This window comes from Anabrus simplex, chromosome 2 (genome assembly GCF_040414725.1).
Source record: "Anabrus simplex isolate iqAnaSimp1 chromosome 2, ASM4041472v1, whole genome shotgun sequence".
NCBI lineage: Eukaryota > Metazoa > Arthropoda > Insecta > Orthoptera > Tettigoniidae > Anabrus > Anabrus simplex.
The window spans coordinates 1,154,818,047-1,154,845,305 of NC_090266.1; the positions used below are offsets into that span (position 1 = coordinate 1,154,818,047).

General features: G+C 38.0%; 1 protein-coding gene across 3 annotated transcripts in view; it reads right to left on the bottom strand.

Moving 5' to 3' along the window:
• The window catches only part of LOC136863367 (beta-1,3-glucosyltransferase), a 589,711-nt gene that overhangs the window by 9,656 nt on the left and 552,796 nt on the right, over positions 1-27,259 (bottom strand). For all 3 annotated transcript variants that reach the window (XM_067139767.2, XM_067139768.2, XM_067139766.2), the window contains 4 exons: positions 25,080-25,260; positions 16,762-16,897; positions 4,365-4,518; positions 1,659-1,932 (listed from right to left, as the gene is read on the bottom strand). In XM_067139767.2, the coding sequence (XP_066995868.1) occupies positions 1,659-1,932; positions 4,365-4,518; positions 16,762-16,897; positions 25,080-25,260 (745 nt within the window). The remainder of the gene's footprint in view (positions 1-1,658; positions 1,933-4,364; positions 4,519-16,761; positions 16,898-25,079; positions 25,261-27,259) is intronic.

Genomic DNA, 27,259 nt, shown 5'->3' on the forward strand with positions numbered 1-27,259 from the left:
TTTGCCGCACGCATTGAAGCTGGCAGCTTGTTGACATGTGTCTCGCTTCACCTTGCTACAGGCCTTTGACCCCGGGCCTTGCTTGCTTATTCGATCTGCGGCATGTCAAGACGAGCGCTATTTCTGCACTCCTGGCCGGCGTTTTTAGTTTTCTATGGAATTATATTTATCATAGCCTGGACTTTGTATTTTGCACAAAGCTGTGATCCAAACTCATGAATTTTATACTACGTTTTGGCCAGCCATGTCTAATTCTCGAAGACGACTATTTTATGCAGCTGGCTTGCCTTTCAAGATTTCCAATAGCACTGCAGTGCAGGACTCTTTAATTGCTGCTCTCATATTTGGAAACCATTTATTTTCATTATTATTTCCTGGTGGATAATTTGGTGCTGTGAAGTCTTGTTTAAATTTAGAATCCTTGTTAATTTATTGGTCTTGGAGACCACTTTTCCACAATTTTTGATAGTTTTAATATCTAGTCATGACTATTTAATTTAATATCGGACTAGCTTGGACTAGCCTTCAAACTTAATATACATAACTATTTCAGATATTCTGAATTTTTGTCCGCTTTCATAAGACGACAGTCTTATTCATATTTATTATCTTGTGCACAGCCTGTGGCCGTTTTCGGCTCATGGATATGTGGCACTGTTTGATCTTAAAGCTTAGTTATTGAAAATGTTCAAAATCATTCAAATTATTTATTGTTATTTCTCGAAATTCTAATAAATGTTGTGACTGCTGATCCCTCAATTTTTCATTTCCCGAAAAAACTTGGAAACCCTCTCTGGCTATTCCTTGTTTTCTCCACCGTCAAAAATGAGACTGAAGGACCATTGTTTCCTAAACAAAGAGACTTTTATTTTACAAAAAATCTCCTGAGAGGAATTTGATTTATAAGGTGAAAGGAAGTGTTGCACAATATTTTCTGTTGCATGTGATAAGTTATTCTAAGGACCTATTAATATACTTCATTGTATGAACACTATATTTAGGATGCAGTTATGTAAATGTGTGTTACAGACTGCGGATACTCAGACATTTCCGAAGCCCCTTCTTTTGTACCATAGAAACTGCAACCTTGCAAGTAATATTATATTTGGTGCTTTAATATTGCTATTAACTGCTTATGTTTAATATATTTTAATTCAGCAATGTGTGATTTATTAGAATACATAGTTAAAGCATCAAAATGAATACTTTGGCATTTTCTAGCACATATTTCCAATAGTGGTCCGTGGGACCTCACGTCAGCAACTACGCACAAAATTTTAACATTCATAGTTAAGGGTTAATTATTGCAATGAAGGGACTTTAACATCAAGATTTATAGGTATGTTGTAGCCGTCCTTACATGAGATACTTTTTCCTGAAAAACACTTGATTGAGGATTTAGCATTCATGGGACTGAAATTTATGGACGGTTGATCCGGGAAATTGTTTCTTCGAGGAATGGATAACGCAGAAATTTTACAACAGGATTTAATTAGGATGTTCGCGGGACCATATAATTTTAACGAATAATCTGGGAAAACATAGTTTCTGGGAACAGATAATCAAGGTTCCACTGTATTCACTTTCATTTTACAAGTATTCTGAAATCATCACACGGAACTGAACTTTAAAGATCAGCTAAAACAGAAGTTTCATACCTGATGGAAGGATGGGGAGTGAATTATGGGCACTCCCAGCCGGGCTAAACAGATCCCGAGGAACATGTCATCAGGGGTTGAAATTGAAGGACATCTGCATTCCTTGGAACGTACTATTTTAAATACCAGCTCGATGCTAAATACCATACCACCACCACCAGTGATGTAATTGTAGCCAAGATGTTGATGATGAACATTGTAGCCATACCGCTCTCCTAGAGCAACAGCCTCAGATGGATCAAAACAACTTAGAAGCTGTTGTAATCGAGCAACACTGGAAACATAATTAAGAAAAAATTAAAATAGTGTCTAAGAAAAATTCTAGCTTTACTGTAGATTAGATATGATACACAATTTTTTAAAAAAGGTCAGTTCCCCTATGAATTAAATTAAAAATCTCTGAAATCCTCATAAAATTTATTCATTTTCTACAAGAACATACAGCGTATGTATATGGGTGTATGTGTCATCTTCATCATCATTTCATCCTCATCACACCGCGCAAGTCATCTACACGTGTCAAGTCAAAAGACCTGCACCTTGGCGAGCCAAAGATGTCCTCGGACACTCCCGGCACTAAAAGCCACATGGCATTTCATATTTCATTTACACAATGAGAGCAATAAAACAAGGAGATACCTAACTTACACACTATACTGTAGTTACAACTTAATACCATTTATGGTGAAGATTACTTTTGTGTTAAACTGCCCTGGCTATCTATGCAAGAGCCCTGTACTGCACCATTACTAGCTTTGGCTCAGGTTGTTCACTGAAAATAAATCATTCTTTACCTTTGCACTATCATCAGTTTAACAGACTTATGCTGTTTGGAGATCCCAACTAAATAACTGCTGAAGGCTATGGGATGATGATCCTCAGCACATACACAGGGAATTCTTGTTCCTAGATGATGGATTATTATCACACACACATTTTCATTACACACTCTTACACATTTAAGCATTAAGTCTGTAAGTCTCTGTGAATTAACGACGTGCTTCCATAATCCCCTATGTGTAACCAGCTCTGTGGCCTCTTTTAGTTCCACACCTCTTAAGACCGATCGCCTTGATATCCAAATAATTAAACATACTATTGTATATTAATTGTATTGACAGGCAGAACATTGTTTCACAGGTTTGATGACTGTTACTAATCAATACAGATCTGATAGGAACCAAATATGGTTAAGTGCATTAATATTGGTCTCCCTCTACATCTCTTGGTTGGTTAAGAAATTATTTGGTTCGAACCCCATTGTCAGCAGCCCTGAATATTGTTCTCTGTGGTTTTCCATTTTCACAGTGGGCAAATATTGGGGCTGTACCTTAATTAAGGCCACAGATGCTTCCTTCCTGCCCCTAGCCCTTTCCTATCCCACTGCTACGATATAAAGCAATTAAAAAACATATTTCAAGCCCCCTGTAGACTAATTTTAACCTTTTCCCTATAAATTTACATGGGAACAGCCTTTCGAAATTTAACCAGATGGGAGAGTATATAACCTAACCTCTGTGATGCACACCACTGTATCTTGAGAAAGGGCCAATGACCTTCGATGTTAGGCCCCTTAAAACAACAAGCATCTTGAGAAGGAAAAGCAGCACATTCTTATTTTATTTCAGTACCTAGTATAAACATTAGGCAATCATTTACTTCAGCCTTTATATCTAAGGAGTTAACAGCTTTTGGCCAATTTACTTACACACTTATTGCAAAAACATGTACTCCCAAGGTTTGTTTACACCAGTTGGAGTCGTGGGGGTTGGGATACTATTAATCATCATCGACAGCACCTTTGAATGTCGGGGAGAGCTCAATTGTGCAAGTAGCGAAGAATCAATACGGAAAATGGTTGAGCATATTCAATATAAATGCTGTAGTCAAATATGTAAGTATCGATAATGGAAAAACTAATGCACCCAAATTTGCTTGTAATAACGGATGAATCAGTGAAAGGCTTCTCGTTGCAACCGAAGAATATCGCACAGACTAGTATAGGAATTTCCAGTGGGCATAAGGATGTTGTTACAAAGAGGTTCTCATCATACTGTACTAAAACGGCTGTGGTCAGATGTGTATGTGAGCCTGACATCTCACTTTAGCACTAAGCACCCGTGCTCTAAGTTCCTCCTGCTCCTTGAATCATCCTTACAAGCTTATGACATCTTCTTCTTAGATTCTTAATTTCCCATAACCATAACAAATAGAAATAAATACTTTAGAAAGTTAACATTTCTTACGCTAAATGCGGGTTTTGCCCTAATGCAAATTCCATTAAATTGAATTTAAACTACTGGACAGTTTATCCTTACATTGCTCCATTTAAAGGCATATTTTGCTGTTAGAAGTGTGCAAGTTGGATAGTCTTAGGGTTCCTTATTCATAAGCTGGAAATGGAAATGGAGTGAATGATAGCTTGAACAAGGAGGAAGGTAGGTAGAGGGGATGAGTTAGGAATGAACATGTAGTATGCGCCTGTGCTTATGAACTACGTTTGGTGGAAGGGTCATGTGAGGTGAATGGAAGAGGGGAGATTACCTTAGTCGTAGAGGTAACAGAAGCAGCAGGAGCCTAGAAGACCATAATTAGAACAAGTGTTTAACAATTTGGAAGGTAAGAGCTGTAGTGGAAGGAGGAGATGGGGCCCTAGTGCAACTTCTTCTGCCAGATTATGAATAGCAAATCCTTAACGAAACATACCTCATAATTGTATCATCATCGGCTATAACAACCCACTTGATGGCAGGTGTGGTTTTGGCCTTCAGAGCAACATCATTTAAAATGGCAAAGGTTTTCCCACAGTGACCATTCTCAGTATTTGGTACCCCAAGATTGATGGTTGGTATTGCTGGATCTAAAAAAATACCACAGTTCAGGTTACACACAAAAAATGAGAAGAATAAGTGGCATTACAAATTTTACAATACACAGTGACCAAAAGAAAGAATATATGGTACACAAAAAATAAAATGTAGGAAAGATATGAGCACAGATGAAGAATAAACAAAGTAGACTTGTAGTTTTATCAAATGTTAATGTTACAATCATAGCCATGGAACGTCTTGTTTTACATGGAATCCAAACTACAAGGATGTAACTTTTCACTTCAGAAAACCCACATGCCTAGGCCAACAAAGGATAAACGAATTACAGGTCAGTATGGATATAAGAAGCAACAGAAAACATGGGATCCAGTTTTTAGAAATCCTTTTCCAGGTCCCAGTGTGTTCACTTCTGCTCCCCAGCTTCATGTACTCATCATGTGGACCTTCTTGAGAGATCTTCAGTCTTGACATGAGAAGAGTAATACAAGAAGATAGCTAGTTAAGCAAAATGAAGAAATGTCTAAACAGATGAATATAAGAGAGTCTATCTAAGAAGGTTGTAATGTGTGAAGATGTGGAGCTTGCCCTGTTTCTCCCTCTACCTTATATTGTCCTGTCAATGCATTTATCTTTTGTCTTATCCTCCTGCTTATCTTTGATACTTCTGTGTTCTCATGTAGTTAAGGGTTGTAAATTAAACTGTTGCAACACTGTGAGGAAGAATTTAAAGAACTGTTCATACTCTATCTATCAGGCAATGAGGGACAATGTGTTGAATTGAACAGACCTAAAACCCGGTTACAAAGGTATACTAAAATACAGGTGATCGGTAGCAAAAACGTGCATGAACATCATCAAGACTCAATGATGCCTGTGTCAATGAAGTGTTACCATAATGGAAAGTTGCAAGAGGGAGTGCGTTTAAGTGCAGGTTGGAATGTGTCCATGGTCCTATGAATGGTTCACTGAAGCCATGTAGCCTAAACAGTACTTGACCTTCAACTACCCAAAACATGAAGAAGAGGAAGACCTTAAAACAGATGGGCCGAATGGATGAAACATCGACAACTTTTAAGCCCTTCTAATGTTGAAAGGCTAGAAGTTGCCAACAACAGTTCCGCAGCAATGGCTCCTCAACCAGAATGCCTCCGGTGAAAACTTCATCAATGACGAAGTGAGGAGGAGAAAGTCAGCTGTCTTTTCCTCATGACGAGGTAGATAAGTCTATGAAACAGACAGAGAGCAGCAAATTATCATGTAAGACTGTGTGGATAGAGTACACATAAAAGAAAAACATGAGTCCAAAATTTTGGCTGCAGCCTTCATCAGTGGAGGATAGAATAATAATGGTCATTGTTGGCAAGCAGACACTGTGAGAGGTGCAGGTAGGGTGCGGGTGGGGGGAAGACAGAAAAGCGAATGGAAAAAAAGGAGCAATTATCTAATATTAAGGCCTTTCTTGAACCTGAGCACCAGTTGATGTTCACGTTCAGAATCTCTAAGAGCGAGAGGGTGGCAAATTGAGGGTAAATGTTTGAAGACTTTAACTGCGAAGCATTCAACAAATGTGGTCTGATGGTACGTGGTGTAAATGGAGACAGGAAGATCTGTGTTGGGTGTTTTGCACGTACTGAGGTACCTTTGCTTCACCTTTATTTCTCAATAAAAAGGATATTACTGTGTCTGACCTAGCAGATAGATTGTGTTCCATACAGTATGGTCAGACATACGTCACATGCCCTTTGGTATCATAGTAAATACATATCTGTTAAATCCAATTTTTGCAAATAGCATAAGATATCAGAAACTGGTTACCATTATAGAAAACTGTCTTAAGTTGTTGTTTCTTCCCCACTGAAATCTTCAGTTGTTTAGTAGAATGGGAATGTTTGGTCTGTTGAGCAAGCATTTGCTTTACAAGACATCTTGGTCACACTTTTCCTTCCATCACCTTCAATGTTCTACCTCCCCCCTCCAGATCACTTACCACTAGAGAACAGACACTCTGCACTAAACTCCCCTTATTCTTTGAATGATAGTGAGGTATCCTCAATTTTTAAAATTTCATTTTTGTGTGCATCTTTCACAACCTTTTCTACGTAAGCTGTTCTTCCTCTCTAGATTTCCCTTATCTAGCTTCATTCACAGTTTGTATTCAACCTTTCTTTCATGAATAAATACAAAAATATTACTCCGTCTGACCTGAAAGATGGACTGGGTTCCATATGGTATGATCAGGATGGTGACGTTAGTTCTATGCAACTGATCAGTGGGGAAATGCATAATTTATACACAAAACATAATTGTACAATGAGAGAAAATTAATATTCTAGTTACCTGCATGATGACAGAGTCTCACGGAATCTCTCACGAAGGCCCTTACAGGGCCTTTATATTTTTGAAGATTTCCTTGACTCCACTTTTAAAGCAAATATGCTTGAATTTGTAGTTGTCAAACTAAACGTTTTAATGATTACTAAATTTTGTTGTAAAAAGAAATACGGTACCATAATATGAGCCAAACAGATATTGAGAGTCGCTAATGCCTTTACACAATCACTACAGGAAGCCACGCAAAGCCATCACTGTACATGCCATGAAGGTCTGTGCAAGAGGGGAATGCACAGATTTCCACTATCCGTAACCTTGGCTTTGTGGGATGGAATGGTTAGCTCTATACCCAGCCACCAGAAATTAACCTGTTGCTCATTTCTAGAGTAGGATGAGTGAACCTCAGGGCCAAGGGCCACTCGAGAAGTGGTAATCTTGCTTCTGAATTTTTTGACTTTCTGAGGGGGGAAGGAAACATACAGCCTTCCACGTGAACCGAGCACACCTTTACCATCTCGACCAGGCAGTCTTCAGATGATCGTTACAGCCATTAAAATGGGGCTGATGACCTTCGATGTTAGGCCCCTTAAAACAACAAGCATCATCATCAAAATGCTCAAGGTAGGCAAGTACATGGAGGAGCACTGCTGTGTTGCAGAGTTGTGAATTAACTGCCAGTTCTGAGAACATTCTTTGTAAGCTCACAGTTGTTACAAGTATGAAAGGGAAATTTAAAATATTCAGGTCTCTGAGTATAACTTTCCAATTGCCAGTTACACATTAGAATTTGAAACCTAGGCCAGTGCATACCCCATCATCAGATGGAACTGCAGGCAGAAAGTGATTCCACAATTTTTAGTGCATTTTAAAAGTTTTGAAGCAGTGGAAGATAAGTGCACAAACTGTAATCTCAGCACTAACTGGAAAAGAGTGGTTAGCTCTATACCCGGCTGTCCTTGTCACCAGGAATTAACCTGGTACTCGTTTTTGAAGTAGGCTAAGTGAACATTAGAGTCATCCCCTCCAGCAGTGGAAATCTTGCCTGTAAAATTTTGATGTTCTTCTGAGTGAATCAAGCATGCCTTTATGGGCTGTACATGGCAGCCCCTTTACAAGGCTAGTTTATTGACCGCTGGAGTAATTTAAGTGGGTTCCAAACTAAAATATTGCTACATCACTGAACTGTTACAGTTACAGGTTAAACAAAGTGCATAATAGCTTCTTATATGGACCAGGGGCTTCATACCTTGATATGTGTTTGATGAGAATGGACAGCCTTGGACAGGTACATGAATCACAGTTTCACATTTAGATAGAGAGACAGATTATTCAATAATAAACATCCAAAAACTTTGACTTAAATAAAATACTACTTTTACCTTAAGCACACAACAGACGTGACATTACAACATGTGTCAGGTTGTTGTACACAGAATGGCAGATTCAATGAAACTTCAATCAACAGAAACTTTGTGACAAGAAACTCTCATTAATGAAAATAGAAAAAAACAACCTTGTAGTCTTATGCAACTGTTGATATTTTGATCATAACCACAGGACCTCTGGTTTTAAAATGTATGTCTAAAATGTACGGTGAATGGACTGATATCGCAATGTCAACGTGTAGTAACATTACGTGCACATGCACATGAATAGAGAGACACCTCAAAACGTGCCATGCAGCGTTGAACACATGGAACTGAAGCAGGTTATTCTGCTGTGGCCAGCCGAACATAGTGCATTTGATGACTTGTGTTGTAGCACAACGGGGCAACACATAAACATCAAGTTTTGTTACAAACTGAGAAATTGGCAATGGAGATGTTGTGTATGGAACAGAAGCCATAAGCAGAAAATGTGTTTGCGATTAGTTCAAACGCTTTTGGTATGTACATGAAACATGAGCGTTTACCGTACTTCCCAGACCTGGCACCCGCAGACTTCTTTATGTTTCAACGACTCAAGGCAATCCTGAAAGCTACTGTGCTGATCTACTGGAGATATAAAGACGTGTGGCATCCATGCTTCGATCAATTCCAAAAGACGCCTTCGCTGCCAGTCTCTAGCAACTGTATACACTTTGCTAAAATGGAGAGTACTTTGAAAGTAACTAAAGGTATTTTGTTTCCAATATCTGTTTTCTTTGTGTTATGGTATCATTCACGAAACTTTTTTGATGCACCTGGTAAGTGGAATCCAAACCCCAGAGAAGTAACGTTTTCAGTTCAAAAATCTCACATACACTCTAAAGGATTCAAACAGCAATTGCCTCGGTGAGAATCCATTGTTGATGGCACTTGGCTGTTACATCTCTCCCCAGAATAGACACCAAATACACTCGTGAAAGACTAGAGATAGGACGTTGTTCACCTGGTTACACAGTTCATCTTTGGTGGTTGGCACTGGGCCACAGCGCCGCACACGTTGTTTCACCATATCCCACACATTTTAGATTGGCGACAAGTCTGGTGATCCGGCAGGCCAGGACAACAGTCTGACATCCTATGACAAGAAGGCACGTGTTCATGCAGCAACATGTGATCGTGCATTGTCCTGCTGAATTAGGGCATCTGGGGTGTCAAGCAGAAAGGGTATAGCTACGGGTCACAGGATGTCATTCATGTAGGTCAAACTGGTCACAGTGCCCCGGACACGCGCCAACTATGATTTGTGGTTGTACCCAATAGCACCCCACAGCATAAGGCCTTGATATGGCTCTGTATGTCTTGTGCAAATGCAATCAGTGTGATGCCTCTCCCCCAGTCTGCGGCAAAACAAAAGGCGGCCATCATTTTCAAACAAACAGAACCTGGATTCGTCTGAAAACACTATCTGCTGCCACTCCTGTGCCCAGTGATGTTGTTCCATGCACCATTGCAGTCTAGCATGTTTATGCACATTAGTCAAATGTAGACGTAGAAGTGGAAGGCATGCCAGTAACCCAGACAGTAATAAACGGCGACGGACTGTCACTCTTGATAGTGTATGATGTGTTAAGCCTCATTCACAATACAAACGGAACGTAACGTAAACTTAAAATTAACGTTAACTTAGAAGTTAGCGGCCATGTTATCTAATGGAACCATTCACAATGCGCTGCCGTAAACTTAACTGCAAGTCTGTAAAATTAAAGGATTGCAAACTCCAAGCTCTTGCGGTTAATTTTACGTTAGCTTTAAGAACCAGCCAATCAGAGCAGATGTAAACATTGCATTTTGTGCACAATATAATGAGTTATTTCAACGAAACACTTGTAATTATCTTTCAAAATAATCTTGGTGTGTATGTGTGATAAAAGGAAAAAGAATTACAAAGACGCTGTACCAAAAAGTAATGCATGGAAATAAATATCCTGTAGCAATGAAATCTGACGGTAAATGGCGGGAAATATGCTTGCAGAGCTGGCGAATGGATGAGAAACAATCCCTGGCATAGATAAAACAGTGTCCCTGTATATTTCTTAACATTATGGCGGACTACTAGTTTACGAAAACGATACATACAAATGTCTCATCGGGGTGTGATAGCTAGGGGCACAGGAGACCTTACACTTCTTTTTATTAGAAAAGGGGAATTAAATTGTAAGATAGTGTCAAACAGTTCAGGTTTCATCCACATGTACAAAACGAACTGATGAGGGTCATTTCTTACAGCAAAATCGTCCCGAGATAACCTTCTTTGATTCAAGGGATGAACCCATTTTGTACACCGTTGCTTAGTTCGCATTTTCAGGTATACAGCTCCCAGAAGCAAATCAAGAGGTGCTTGAAGTAATATGAATTCCACTACCATGTTGTTTGATTCCATCGAGGTATTAAAATATAAAACTGCAAGATAGCCCAAAACTTCCGTGCTAAATAACATGGCAGTGTTTTGATTGGCTGCTGTGTACTCTTTACGTTCCTCCATTGTGAACACCTCAAATTTTACATTAATTTTACGGTTACGTTACGTCATTAAGTTCACGGTTACGTTTGCATTGTGAATGGGGCCTTACACTGTTCTTCTGTTCCACTGTTGCGCCAGAGCCGAGGAGGACACAATGCCATTCTGATGAGGTGTCAATCTTCAGGGGGGCGGGGGGGGGGGGGTAGTGGTCTGGATGGTGCTAAAAGACCCATCTCATCATGTTCTACTGCCTTTGTTAACCATTCTGTACACACCTGTTGCGCTGCCGACACACTTCGTCCCACACGAGCAGCAATTTCCCAGATGGAAGCATCACGTTCTCTCATGCCAATAATGCGCCCTCTTTCAAACGCACTCATTTGACGGTACGGTTCTCGCATATGTCTGCGAGGCATCCTGTACATCAGCTCAAGTCACACTGATCCATTACCTTCAGTTTATAGTGACAACGAGAGCCGCAGGCACATTTTACCTGTTGGTGATGGTGCGTTGAGATAGGATGTGGACTTTGAACCTGAAGGCCGACATGGTTCAAATGCTAATTATCTCTTCAGAACATACTAAAGCATATGTCCTGTGAATATGAACTTCCTATCTCTAGTCATTCAAGGTGTTCTGGTTTTTATGAACATGAGTGTAGATATAATAAGACTTCTCCCAATGAGATAACAAAAGCATTCATGCCAGTTTCACAGAAGTCTGACTGTTTGGATGTTAGAGCCGTTATTGACAGCTGCTTCATAGTTGAAATGTTTCCCCACCAAAAAATTAACCAAATGTTTAAAAAAAGCAGTAGTTAATGATGAGAGGTCTGGTAAGTATAGTGTATGAGGAAGTCTTGTGGTTGTTGACACTCACATGGTCACACGTCATGTAGTAGTATACTGTTAATTCATCTCTTTTATGCTTAATGTGTAATTACTAATCATTTTATCCAGCTGGGTGCAGTAGATGGGTTCACAACATTTGATATAGATGTTGATTCCTTGAATGAAGGTTCGGTTTTGGCATGGGTTTTGAGTCCTCATCAGCATCTACTCATTGTGCAGAGAGGCAACAATTATTGATAATATCTATCTATATTTTGTCACAAACCACTATTTTATTAAAAAATGTATGTTTCTCTTCTGGGAGAGCATGGAGGTGCGAAGTTGAAATCAAATTATTTCACGCCTACATATAAATGCAGGGATATTTAAACTGTACAACGTAGTACACTGGCTTAATTTGAAGGTGTTGTTTAATACCTATGAAAATCATTTCAACCTAAAATTCAACATGTCATGTGCATCATTCTGACAACATGTTATCTGTTTCAATGAATATTGCTTTCCAAACTTCCATAAAAGAAAAAACATATAGAATCCTTAGATCTGTCAATATGATTCTGAGTACACAAAGTCAACAATGAGCAGAAGGAGTTACAGGTCTTAGGTTTACATTTCAGTGCACAGAAAAGGGAACTTGGTCTTGTTCTCAGCCTCAGAACATTATAATTTGGCTCATTATTTATGCTTATAACTTTAAAATTCAGTTAGGTAGAGACAAGAAAGAATGGTCATATTTATGTAACTTAAAAGCTCTTCAAAGCAGACCCGGCCAACAGCTGGAAACTGCCGATGATGCAGATGATGATGATGATGATGATGCAGATGATGATGATGATGCAGATGATGGTGGTGATGCAGATGATGATGATGATGATGATGATGATGATGATGATGATGGTGCAGATGATGATGAGAATGCAGATGATGATGATGATGATGAAAAGCTGCTCTTCAGTCTGTTGAACATACAGGTTAAATATAAATATTATACTACAACATACCTGTAAAAAAATGATTAAACAAGGGATTAAAACACACAGTATTAAACAAAGAATGACATGTTTCATTCTTAAAATAACATCATCAGGTTGTACCAAGTCACACTCAAATATTTAGAAATTATGTTTATCTCTGTTTAACACAGTATCTAGGAACTTAAATTCTAGAACTTATCTTAATAATGTCCTGCCTTGTCTCCATTCCAGCAGGTGTTTGGACAACCGTTGCTCAACCATTGGCGTGGATCCAAGCTGTAGTCATCCGACCTACTTTCACCGCGTCGTGTCCTTTCCCCTGCCACATCATGCCCCTCTCCTTGACACATCATTGCCATGTTATTTATTATTTCTATTCCTGTTGTTGTTATTACTATTATTATTGTTGTCTGACACCTTGGCTGAATGGTCAGAGTTGAGGCCTTCAGTTCAGAGGGTCCTAGTTTCGATTGTCGGTCGGGTTGGGGATTTTAATCGCGTGTGATTCATTCTTCTGACTCGGGGACTGGTTGTTTGTGTCTGTCCCAACACTATCTTCTTCATAGTCACACAACACTTCAAACTACCATCTATCACGGAAATACGCAATAGTGATTACATCAGTCAACATACGGTTGGCGTCAGAAAGTGCATTCGGCCGTAAAACAGGGCCAAATCCACACGTGCGACACAGTTCGCACCTGCGACCCCACAAGGTGTGGGAAAAGCGGTGGAAGATGATGATGATTTTTTTTTCTCTATTTCAATTACTTATGTAAACTATGCAAAGGTTTCTTAATGAGCGTCTTAATGATCATGTAATTAATGTTTATGTGAATGGATTTTGTATTTATTTATTTATTTATTTATTACCATTAAATTAGTTATTTTATTGATTTATTTTGGGATAGTCTAATGAGCTTTCTTAACTGGTTTGTTAGTTTTTCTTTAATTTTTGTTTTGTAATTTAGGCTATGTTTACATGAACGGCTTTCGCAGAACTATATTAATGGTTTTTATTATTATTAAGGAATATTCTAATGAACATTTTAATGGATTGTTTAGTTTTCCTTTAATTTTTGTTGTGTAATTTACGTTTACGTGAACTGCTTTCGTGGAACTATATTGAATGACACACAGATGATGAGACTGTAGAAAGTAGTGACAATTCAGAAAGTGCTGAAAGTGAGTATTAAAGTGAAAACGTGATGTGATTTTGATATTGAGGACTTCGGATGACACTAAGAATTACATTCAATTTCAAGGGGATGAGGCACTTAACACAGGGATTTTTAAAGATTCCGAACCCTCACCTTATGACAGCAATTTGTTATGGATGAAGTACTAAATTTAATGGCAGAGGAAATGAAATGTAACGCTGAGCAAGTTTTAACAACTAAGCATTTAAATATATCAAGCTGGCTTAATGAACAGGTGAACACATCAGACGAAATGAGAAAAATCCTTGGTTTATGCTTGTGGATGGGTCTTGTCCAACTGCCATCCTTTGCATGTTACTTGAGTGATAAACTGTTTTCCATGCATAAGTTGTTCACAGTGTTATGAGCAGAAACAGGTGTCAGTTACTCCTGAGATTGTGGTATTTTGACAACAATGAGCAACAGGTAGGCAGATTGCAAAAATACAGCCCCTTGTAAGAAATAACAAAAAACTGATATCACAAAGTTAAGACTCCAGGCTGTAATTTGGTCATATATGAATCAATGGTTCCCTGGCAAGGGAGAGTATAGTTCAAGCAGTATCTCTCAGGAAAAGCCCACAAATATGGCAATCAGTTTTTCAAGCTAGGTGAATAACTACACGTATAAAATTATTATTTATACAGGAAAAGGAACAGTCCCTACTGATGAAAATCTGTAGATGGCGTCAAAAGTTTACTCCAACTAATTGAACCGTACTTGGACCAGGGGTAACTTTTATGCACGGACAACTACTACACTTCACTACAGCTAGCAAATTAACTTCTTGAGCAAAAAACACCCACCCTGTCGGAACAGAAAGGTCTTGTGGAAAGAAGTGACTGCAGCAAAAATAAAGAAAAATTAATCTAAGGCCATGGAAAATGATAAAGTGACACAGTAATGAAGTGGATGCACAATAGTGTTCTCCCTAGAACCTTTTTAATGGGCGCACCACCCCGCCGTTTTTACAGACCGCTCGGCTAACATAATCTACAGTAGACATGTTTTAGTTACATAATGTTAATACATATTTAAGTCAGTGGGTGCTCCAAATTAAAATGTAAATACTGTAAAAGTGTTTATTTAAATAATAAATCTTCATTATTATCAGCATAACTACTTCAATTACATCGGAGTTTAAATCTTTAGCTTGACTATCACGTAGTGTTGTGCACGGGCCAAGGATCATATAAGAGAGCAGTGTCTGAATTAGCGCGGATTAACATGCAAGCACTCAATTCCTCATGACGGCACAAACCAGTATGACACTCCACAGCAACCGAGTGGTAAGCCCCAGTGTTACATGATTATGAACGAGCTGTAGAACACTAGAAGTTCAAAATACTCTGTTATGTCTTGTTCATGATATCACTAAAATTGTTCAATTTTCCAGTTCATATTTGCCTGTCTGATATTATTGTTAATGCTCTGAGGGGAATAAATTTAAATTTTATCACATTCTTTTTTTAGGTAGTATTCCCTGTCGGGCTACTCATTCCTGCCACCCGGCTGATGAAAATTTCTGGGGAGAACACTGAAAGAGATGTGTTGATGATCTTAACTAAACACAGCAACTACATGGAAGCTACAGGAAGAACATCATATTTGTTCTTTAAAGGGGCCTAACACCTAGGCCAACGGCCCATAGGAAGAACAAGTAGAAGTGGGGAAGATATAATGAAGCCTACTATAACCATAGATTATAATTGTATGAAGGGTGGCATAAATTTGTGTGCATCCGGCTTAATATACAATACACGTACTGTACACAAAGAAGATCCAGCTTTGTGACTTTTGCCAGCAAGTAATGATGAGGAATCAATAGGACACCTAAAAGGGATAATAATTACCTCGAACAGCGAGATCAACTTACTGACAGAAATGTCACAGGTAAATTATATTTCACCCAAGTAACTCTAAACATAATAAATTTATTACTGTTATATAATAGATTTTTTTATTTGACCAGAAATTCTCTTCCAGAGTAGTTCTTAGATGCTGTAAGCGATGCTACAAAAAGTGCAAACGTACTATGAGCAGTACAGAAAGCAACAAAAGTATCCACCATCTGCAGGTCATGTCCTGATAAGTTCTACTTGTGTATCAACTAATTTGAACTGTATCACAGGACAAACTGGTAAGTAGTTTCAATACATGTTTACATTCCCAATACTACAGACATTACAATTACACAGGTTCATAAACACGCACATGGGGATGATGACCATGATGTTCCCAGTCTGGAATGACGCAACAATTACATACACATATTATACCGTTTTCTCGACTATATTTGACTTTTTTTCCTTAGATAACTTCTGATGTGGATGACGAAGAAGTTACACAATTATCTGCAGTTATTGTCCCAAATACCGAACAATTCATTGTTTATGTTATGTTCATACATATATTATATATATATTGAATGATTTAATTTCCATTTATGTAAAATCTTGTGTTAAATTAATAAAATTTGAGATCTTGTTTGTCATTTAATTGAAATTTACTATCTCATCCATCCTTCAAATCTGAATACACTTTGGGTGTAGCAAGCTCATAGTATGAACATGCTAACATGTCTCTCATATAATCAACATATAAAACGTCTCTTCAAAGGAAAAGGTAAGTATCATCGAGCATCACGACATTAACTACTGCATAAGTACAACCCCATACTGGGGCGCGTATACATGTACAATTTGTAATGACCAACACGACTCCATTTGGATTCGCACTATTTGAACAAACATAGAGAAGAAGTTAACCTAATATATCATAAATATATCCTCGTTTCAGTGATCACTTGCTTGGTTAAACCTGTGAACCAGGGAGTAACCCAGTGCTGTTAGCTCATGCCACTAGACAGCAATCCCAGGAATTTTAGACTGGCACTCAACTTGCTAAAAATGTACCATGACTCTTGTTATATCCTGAGAAACTGACCTACCAACCTAGATTAAACAATTTATATAGATAACAACAGCATATTAAAACATCTCTGTTGTATGAAATAATGCAATACGTACCTTTTATATCACTGTAGAATCCAATGTTTGTGGCATATTTTGCCCAAGTCTTCTTTACAACTGGTATCCTGTCCTTATGAAATTTTCCACAAGTCTTTACACCAAAGTATATGGATTCCCTTTCCACTGGTTCTCCCTAGAGAAAACACACACCATATATCCTGAAGTCTACAGATTTGATAATTTTACAAGCACTTGTTTGATGCAAGGAAAAAATCAAGTTTTGGAAAGAAGAATTATATTCATATAAATAATCAGCACAAAATTTAGCTGCAACAGATGCAGCTTCCACTAAATGACAAGCATTTTAAAAATACAGTGAAATCTCAACACAATGATACAGCATGGACAACTGCTGTATAGGGGGAGTTACCAATATGAAGGGGGATTTAGAATAATGAGTTCTCATGTCAATTGGTGAATTCAGTAACATCTGAAAATTGAATTACTACAACTGCCTACCACATCTTATCATTTAATTTACACTAATATTAGGTTTGTGTCAGCAAAAAAAAAAAAAAAAAAAAAAAAAAACCCACGCACACGCACGCACACGCACGCACACGCACACACACAAGAAATACAAAATGTCAGTACCATTCTTATGCCTAGCAGAGTACATTCATACTGACAGTATCATTTTAATTTCTCACACTATGCTGCACTCCACCACTGTAAACTATTGTAGTTACAAAAATCTGAAATGACACTCTGTTTCACATACTTCTTTACAGACATAGAGACACATGAACACCTACTTGAGTCCTTGTAATGTACGACAATGTTTCAAAACAAGATACCGATAAGCTACTTTAGTTTTAAGCAGCTGCCCGATAGCAGCAGTACTGCCATTTAAATAATTCTGTTATGCACATTACCTATATCTTCCAAAAATTCCATAACTCTTGAGCTCCCAGAGTTGCTCAACAAATCCACCCACCAAGCACTATTTATCATATAGCTTTTATTCCTAGGAGTGTCCGAGGACATGTTTGGCTCAATTGGCGCAGGTCTTCCTATTTGAAAGCCCAAGAGCAACCTACGCATAGGATTGTGGGATTATTTTGACAATGAGATGGGGAGAGGGAGAAACCTAGTGCTGGCACATAGCCTATTCCTGCTGAATAAAACCAAAGGGTCTGCGGAAGGCTTTACGTCGCCATCCGATGGGTGACTCACCATCAACAGCTGAATGTGCCCTCACTCCATGTGAAAACTGTGGGAAGGTCTGGAGAACTAAATCCAGGCTTTTTTTTTTTTTTTTTGCTAGTTGGTTTACGTCGCACCGACACAGAGTAATCCAGGCTTCTGACATGGAATCTAGTGATTAGAAATTGTATACCACCACCTCTCTTACCCTGCCCTGATGCCTTAATGACCTGTGTTTGTGGTATTTGATGAGGACTAAAAGAAGAATCATGATTTCAGAACTATGTTTTGCATTATATAAAGTTACATACATTGTTTTTCTTGTTGTATTATTTGGAGTATCAGTAGTGAAGAAGAAAATTATTTATGTAACTTCAAGAAATTATGCGTATAAGATGGACATCGGACTTAAAGTTTACTATGCTGTTTAAAATATTATTTTGGATTTATTGTTGAAAACAAATAAGGAGACATTATGAACTATTAATTATGAAGAAGTTTCGGTCTATGAAGAATGTGAAATTTGATTTTGACTGATGCAATTTGAATCGCATCAGCAACATTCCAGAACTTACAGGATTAAAATCGAAGTGTATTTTTATTGGTCGGAATAACGAACTTTTCTATTGGTGAATGTGAGAGCCGCGAGTGCATTCCCGTGCCCTAATTGGTCATCTCCTGATTGACCCATTTCCGGCTTCTGGTGACTTGGCCAGAGCCAAGTTTGGTTCCTGCGTCTTTAACATCTGATCGACCTAGCAAGCGGACGCGTTCGGGGTCTGCCCCGTCTGGGGTTGCCGGCCCCTCACGGTAAGCACTATATTCTTGTATTTGATTTAATTTAAATTCATGCAACTTTCCGTGGTATTGTAAAATTTTGTTTTGCATGTGGGAGTTTACTCTAGACACCTGCATTCACCAAATTTGACCATCAGTATGATTTAGCTGTTCAGCTAGTCCACAACATATTGTTTTCAGAGGCAATTCTCTTTTCAGGCTCAGAATTTTGTAATTAAATGTAAATGTAACTTTCTTTCTTGAATAGCGATATTGTACGTCACATGAAAATTTTGATTTCTTTTGAGGTTGCCTCCAGTCATTCTGTGTCAATTCTATGTTAAAGTTTTAATCTCCTACTATTCGGGGAGGTGGATAATTCCATTGTTCTGTTTTCTTTTAAACTTTTAAAAACCTTGTGACATCAGTATTTCTTAATTGTCAGCTATTATGCTATTTGTTTGTTTTTGTTTAATTTGATTTTGTATCGTATTCCATCTTGTTAATCAGTAAAATAATTAGTCGAGGGTAATTATCGAGAACCTTTTCTTCCCCATAACGTCATACTTTCCCACGGACCTCAATAGGGTTTCCACGCCACTTCCACATCCTTTCCGTAGTTGTCGTTGAACTACCTGTAAGTTAGGCTTACCTCGTGTATGGTGTGAATTTCATATATTTATAAGTCGACCGTCTCATTCTCATTATTTTATGAACCACGATTTCTCTTGCTGCCACAATGGCCACCAGGCAGACACCCCTGAGGTAAGTACACATCTATAAACACTCTTAATTGCTATGTTGCACAATAGGAAAGTACAATCTCCATATGGCAGTGACAGATGTTCCCAATTACTTTTCTACTTGGATTATCATAGTACTGGGAGGAAAGCACATCACTGGGGTCTGAAAAGGCAACTGTACTTAACGTTAATGAGAGTGTCATTAAATCAAGAGGAATTTTACATTGAGTTACTGGAATTATTATCAGGACCGCAATATTTCATCATTACAATGGGGAGTATCTCTGTATAGGCAATCATTATATGGAGATTTTGCTGTATTTATAACATTTATTCAGAGAAAATTAATACAAGAACAACAGTATTATTTCACAAACTGAAAGTGGCTAATGACCAAATTTTGCATACTGAGCTCGATAGCTGCAGTCGCTTAAATGCAGCCAGTATCCAGTAATCGGGAGTTAGTGGGTTCGAGCCCCACTGTAGGCAGCCCTGAAGATGGTTTTCCATGGTTTCCCATTTTCACACCAGGCAAATGCCGGGGCTGTACCTTAAATAAGGCCACGGCCGCTTCCTTCCACTTCCTAGTACTTTCCTATCCCATCGTCGCCATAAGACATATCTGTGTCGGTGCGACGTAAAGCAAAAAAAAAAAAGCAAATTCTGCATGGTTTTAGCAAATTGCAAATGTTCTAACTCAAGTTTCCAATTCTCTTCAACAAATTATTTCTGAGGGTTTTCTTTCTTTTTTTAATTTTTACACTTCCTGCCACAGAAATTGAGCAGACTTTTGTATGGAAGAAGTAGTGTCAAACTTTGTACACCCTGACTTGTTTGCTCCTTTCCATTCCTTATATAGATTTGTTGGGTTCATTCCTTTACTCCTTTTGTGTTTGTTCTGTGTTCCTTTGTCTCTTCCATTTTCCTGTGTTTATCCAACTTGTTTTTTCTTATTCTACACTTCCCACATCAAGACTGAAGATCTACCAAGATGACTCTCTCAGTGAGTGTAAGAAAATATTACATATATTACACTTTAATAAACCTTTGCCCAATACACACTTTTTCCAATAAATGTATACAGTTCTATTATGTTAGGAAGTGACAAGTAGCATTTAGGGCAATTTGTAGTGAATGTTATTATTTGAACTCATTCTAAAAGCATAGAAGTGCAACCTTTTATTGACAAAGATGAGATAAACTACAGTGTATTAGAAATGAGTCTCCATAACAAACATTGCAGGTGCACAATTCAGGTGGCAGCAATGTCCGCTCAGTGTCAGATGAGAGTGGACAGATTGTGCACAGAGATTTACAATGTCAATAACAAGCTAATGAATTTTAAAAACATAATAACATAAATACGTACACTATATTTATCATTATATATAGTATTGATTAAGTGGAAACATCCACCCTTTATAATTGAGAACTGTAGAGTTATCAATACAGGAAAATGAAACTAATATCATATGAAAGCAACTTGAAAAGGAGGGAATTTTTATCCTAATGACTGTTGTACATTTACCAGGTTCGCAGCAGATTTATATGGATAAAGATTTAGCTTGTTGCTTCCTGCTCTGTATACTGTAAAGATAGACATACTGGTCTGCTGTACCAATTTCCATATGGATTTAGAAGGACTTTTAAGGAGCCTCTCGGAAATATCCAAAAGTTTCTCTTGCATAAAATATGGTGGTCTACTGCTCCTCAGAGCACTGAATACATAGCACAGCTATGAACTTTACCTATTAAATCTCGCACAGTGTCATGATACGGTAGAGCCAAACTGGGAAATCATTCGCGAAATCGCCTTTGCTACGGATGAATGGAATGCTGAGAAATAGGTGCAAGGGGAAATTTTGGAGGTGTAGCTTTGCTTGCACTTAGTACTCTGGTGTGTATATACCATGACTTCGCCCACAGCTGTGCTCATAAATCTTGATGCTCTCCTTTCACTACCGCACCGTCTTCAGCATTGCATTCTGTAAACTTCAACTGGTATGCCAATAATATGGCTCTGTAGTACCATATTTTTACATTATAATACTGTTTGCTGCTGTCCCTCTTGTCTTGCATTGTTGTAAAGTGCTTATTATAACAGAAAAAGTTACTTCAAGTCAACTGAGCTCAATTTGATAGTTAGTTTGCAATTACAAACATTTTACCAAGGCTGTTACAGGAGAAAATAGAGATTAAAAGGCTTGGAAGATCAACACTAGCTACCGTATTTTCTTGCATAATTAACGCACTCTTTTGACGAAAAATACAGGCGAAAACTTTGGATGTGTAAATTATTCAAGGAATTCAGATATTTAAAAATTATTTACAATTTATTTACATTTAAAAGATACATCAAATATAATATACACACAATAGATTCAACTCATTTGCAGTTATCATCATTTGGTGTAAAATTACGGCATGCGTTTCTTTCTGAAAATCAAATAGGGTACATCAGCTAAGTTGGACACACAGGTTTGAAGTACCGACAATGGAAAATTCTCTTCCCGTTACGAGCTGACAATATGACCTTAAGTGAAATAAATACGAACTAAGAAAAGCACAATTCATGTAAGTACATAACAAAGACATACTGACAAGAAAGAAAAATCTTACCTTTTACAGGCTACCGTCTTCGTGTTCACTACCAGCACTGGAGGAATAATTGCTGCTACTGCTATCACTGCTCACATCTCTCCATAAGTCATCTTCACTCCCATCTAACGAATTTGAGATTCCTGTTTTCTTTATGCGCTTTTCACTCACCTTCAAAAAAATCATGTCCCAAGCACACAATATGCACTCATAAAGGAGTTCCAAGGAGATTTCCGAATCTTGCCTGTTGGAGTAAGTTCGTGCACATTTTCCACCATCCAGCACTGATAGAGTTTTCACACATTGTCCTTGAACGGTTCATTTACGAAATGTCCAAGGGTTGAAGTACCGACATATCAGGAATCACTGCCAAATTGGTTTTCATTGTTTCCAATAACTTCTTAGTGTCTTCTGTCAGGTGACCACAAAAACTATCCAACACGAGAAGGGCTGGGCATTGAAGGAGATTTTCCCATACCGTTCATATCCAATCTTGTACGAGTGACGTGTACATCCACCTTTTTTTTTTTTTTTTTTCTGGATACAAACATGGACCCTTCATGGAAATTTTACTTTCGGCATTATTTTTTATTTTAGAACAACGTAAGGTGCAAGCTTTGTGCCATCAGCTGTTACAGCAAGCATTAGAGTGCATTGTTGTTTTTCACTTCCCGTAGTGCGTACGATAACACACAATGTCCCTTTCTGATTGATTGTTCGACTTTGTGGCATATCAAAACTTATTGGCGTCTGATCTGCATTTCCTATTTGGGAGAGCAAATATTCCTTCACTTTACACTTCTAAATCACAAAGCAGTGAAAATCAATTACTTTTTGGTCGAAGTCATTCGGCATTGTTTGGCACAATGTCGTTCTTCGTAGAAGAGAGAGTCCATTTCTCTTCATAAAAGTAATCATCCATCCATGGCTAACCTCAATATCCAAGACACTGATTCCATGTGCAGCAGCTATTTCTTGTCCTTTGAAATACAGCATTTCATGAGAAATGGCATATCCATCGTTGCGTAACAAAATCACATATTTAAATAGATCCTCTTCTACCTGCAGAAATTTGCCACTTTTTGGTCTGCGAAGTGCTTTGCGAGACTTGTTGGACACTTGAAGTGCACTTTTCTGTTTCTGCCAGTAGCGCACATTGCATTCAGACACTGAGCGGCCCGCTGCCCTATTTCCATATGCTTTGGCGTAACTGATCAATGCATGTTTATACGATGCAGTATTAATCAAATACTTGCTCATTGTGGATTAACAAACACTTTTGAGATCACAGAAAACACATGTACTGCATCCAAAACACTCATAAAATAAGTTTGTACCAGACTGCAACAGAGGGTCACTAGTCAATTCTGCACTGATTTTCCCACTGAACTAGTGCAGTGGTATTTCCTACCGGCTGATAACACGCTGCCCAGTATTTGGAATGCCTGGTTTCACAATGGGAAGGCTGCTACTCCAGTAGTTGACATCTTTATTTCAAAATGCATCCAGAGCTGTGTGATGGATGTGTGAAGGAGTGGGTGCATCAAATACAGGAATATTTCTTTTTCTCCACTTTGGACCCAAAAATATTGGGATGCATAAATTATGCAAAGGCATTAATTATGCAAGAAGATGCGGTACTTAACTTCTGTAACAATTGTAATTTTAATAGAATTTTTATGTTAGTATGTTTTAAAACCATGACTGGTTGTGCAGTTGTAATATCAAAAACACTCCATTTTGTTTTCCGAGTGCTTTTGATCAATTTGCTGCTAGCAACAATAGGAGAAGAGATTTTTCTTTTCTTTTTCAGTTATGTGACTCGCATATTCAGTTTTGAACTGTAAAATATTTGTAAATATTTGTCAACTCAGAAGTCCTCTTAGCTCAACTACCACTCTGAATAGTAGTAATTTCTGTGCATTGTTGCTAAAGCTAGAAATGCGTAGTCTAATTATTGTAACAGAAAATATGGAACCTCCAAAATGGCAAGTCACTTGGCTGCCACTAGTGGCTAACATCCTTTTACTTTGTTACCCAGGATTCAGATCCATATAGCAAAAGTTGAAAAAGCTCTAATTTTATAAAAACTTATCCTTCTACCTCCGTGTACAATTTTCATTATTCTGGTAATAGTTCTATGCATAGCTCTGAAATTTACATTAATGAAGACATGGGTAGTGTTTGACTACATCTGATATTGAACCAGTTTTCTATCCTTAGGTTCAAAAGAATGTTGGCTTATGCTACACACTACCATATAATGCAAGGTCATCCTAAAAGAATACCCATATTTTAAAAAATTGCTGTTTCAAGTAGTATAAACATATTGAGGTGATTATGGTCTTAAAATGAAGAGGAAAGATGAGAGTTTTTTGAAACCACTGCTACTAGTTGCTTGACCTTGGCAAATAGCACGTCTGCCTGTGTGCTGCGTAGCTAGGCCAGGCCAGCACAATGTGGACCACCCAGCAGAAAGTTCAGTGCATGCTTTGGTTTGTGGAATTCAAATTGAATGTGCTTTTTCTACGTAAATTTAGAACAACTTATTAACATTGCAATGCATTGGACAATGCACGCAATGAACCGAATACTCAGTTTCCAAATAGTTGGGCTGGTAGAGGTGGCTGTATTCCCTGACTGCCTACAAGCCCTAATCTCATTCCAATGGACATCTTCTTCTAGGGATATATTAAAATTTATGGTGAGAATTTATGTGGCTTAGTGCATGTCAGAGAAAAGTTCACTCCTGCCATCGCAACTGTCACTCCAGATGCGCTCCAGTGTACGAGGCAAGAAACTGATTATTGATTTGATGTCTGCCATGCCACACATGGGGCACATATAGAAATGAATTAAGGTTTATATAAACAAAATGCTTCCATCCTTACTCATCAGTCAGGACCATAAGCACCTCAGCATGTTTATACTACTTGAAACAACAAATTTTTAAAATATGGGTATTCTTTCTCAATGGCCTTGTACTGAGGAAACAGTTCCTTGTTTCCTCCCTAATTATTGAAACTTGCATGAATTCTAGTAAATACTTACACATGGCTGGAATGCCTGAGGAAAGGAGGCACAATGTGACTGTTGAGTAAGGCACAAGTGACGCATGTGTTTCAGGGCGGGACCTCGGCCATTATCCCACACAAACAGAGCTAATTCATGGGACGGATCAATAGAAAATTCACGGTTTGTAAAATCCTCATGAGCCAGCCGAGAAGATAGTCTAGATAGGGAAATAAAATGATCAGACATACAGAGATAACACAGACAGTACTATCCAATTATAGTAATTACAAATTACAATAAAATGTGTAACTTTTCCATATAAAATACATGGAAGACCATGAAAGAAGTTAAAAATAGAAGCTACTATTATGTTCTTCATCCGGGTTGGACCGTGTTGGACTATGTTGCTTTATGTGCCCTATGTACAGGTTGCCGAATATTTTGAAAACATTTCACTTTTCTTTATCAAGGTGACTAATGTACTCCTACTCAATCCGAAGTAATCAGTCTCGTCAGACAACTAAATTCGACTGGGAGACTGATTTCCTCCGAAGGAGTAGGGATACTTCAGTCACCTAAACAGAGAAAACTGAAATGTGTTCGAACGTAGGCAACCTAAACATGAATCACATAAAACAATGCCACAGTCCAACCTGGACGAAGAATGGGAGAGTAGTTTAACAGAGCATGGAAACTTAAACTCAAAAAACCAGAAGCTGATATAAATGAAGCTCAGCTAATCAAAAATTTGAGAACTAATTTTTTAGGCATATGGTAATTTCAACTAAGCTTCTTCAAAACACTTTAGAGTTAAAATATTTAAGAAAATTAAAACAGATCCCTAGAAAACTATTCAAATAATTTATCAACACTAACTATTGACACCATGTATAACCCTTTCAGACCTGAAAGAAAACTGGAGATGTGAATTTTTGTTTGTACGTCAAGAACTGACTAAAATGCTCCTCAATACACATATTAATAGTTTATTTTACAAAATAAAAACTAACATCCGAAAAACAGGACCCACACAATTGTGCGTATCAAAATTCAAAACCTCGTTGTATCATGTACGATGGTGTAGCTTCAAAATTTACGTTCACTAACCAATGTACACACTTCATTGAATATATTCCGGTATTCAGTAAAGCTTCTAGATTAATATAAACGCAGTAAATAAATACTTACTTTCGGCACTACTGCTTCCTGCCATCTCGCCGATCAACTGTGCTTTTTAAACTCTTCTTCCTTCGCCCTGGCGGTCAAGCGCATACTAAAATCAATTGAAATACACGCCACGTGTCCTGCACAATCACTGCAGTCCGGTGTAGCGCCGAAAAAACATCAAATACGGTCAGGGATAACTAAAATACGAACCCGCACAATTGTGCGTACTCGGTCTGAAAGGGATATTGTACATAATTTAAAGTGTCTCAAATACTGTGAAATTTTTCATTTTCTGTCTGATTTTATACTGGCCAATATTACAAGTAAAATATTCTATTGGTACTAAATGATTTGTTAAGAAGCAAGCCATATTTCCCAGTGTCGACTTAATTAATGTAATTTTAAAACTTTTCAGTCTGTCGAAAACACTATAACACACACATTACACTGTAACATACCTCTAAAAAAGTACACACTATTAAACAGAAACGACATGTTTGGTTCTATAAGAACCTCCTCAAATTCTATCAAATCACTTTAAATCATGGATATATATGTACAGTATTGGTTACGTTGCATAAAATTGGCAGCGATTGAGACTTGGCGATATTATAAACATGCATTAACAAATAACGACTCTCTTCAATGGTTTGAAAAGCTTTAATGTTGCAGGTAATGAGTGACATGTAGTGCCATCCATCTACTACGCCTTGTTCTCGACCAAATGTAGGCTGCTGTGTGCGCAATGCTTTGAATTATCTGTGAATATCTCTTGGGGGGGGGGGGGTGTTGACAACAGGATGACACTACTTTCGGGCATTTACAAATTGGATGTTTAGATGTTTGGATGCTCAGTAGGGAGTGGTCAAGATTACAATATAATATTTATGAAGTTCTTTAAAGATTACATTCTAGCACTTATGCTGATGTATGTACTCCATTCCTCCCCTGAAAATCTCTCACTACCAAACTCTCAAACCTCCTCTATACCCCGACCCAGTAAACCATGCTTGAGGAGTCTTCCACAATATAAATCCTCAATCTACTCC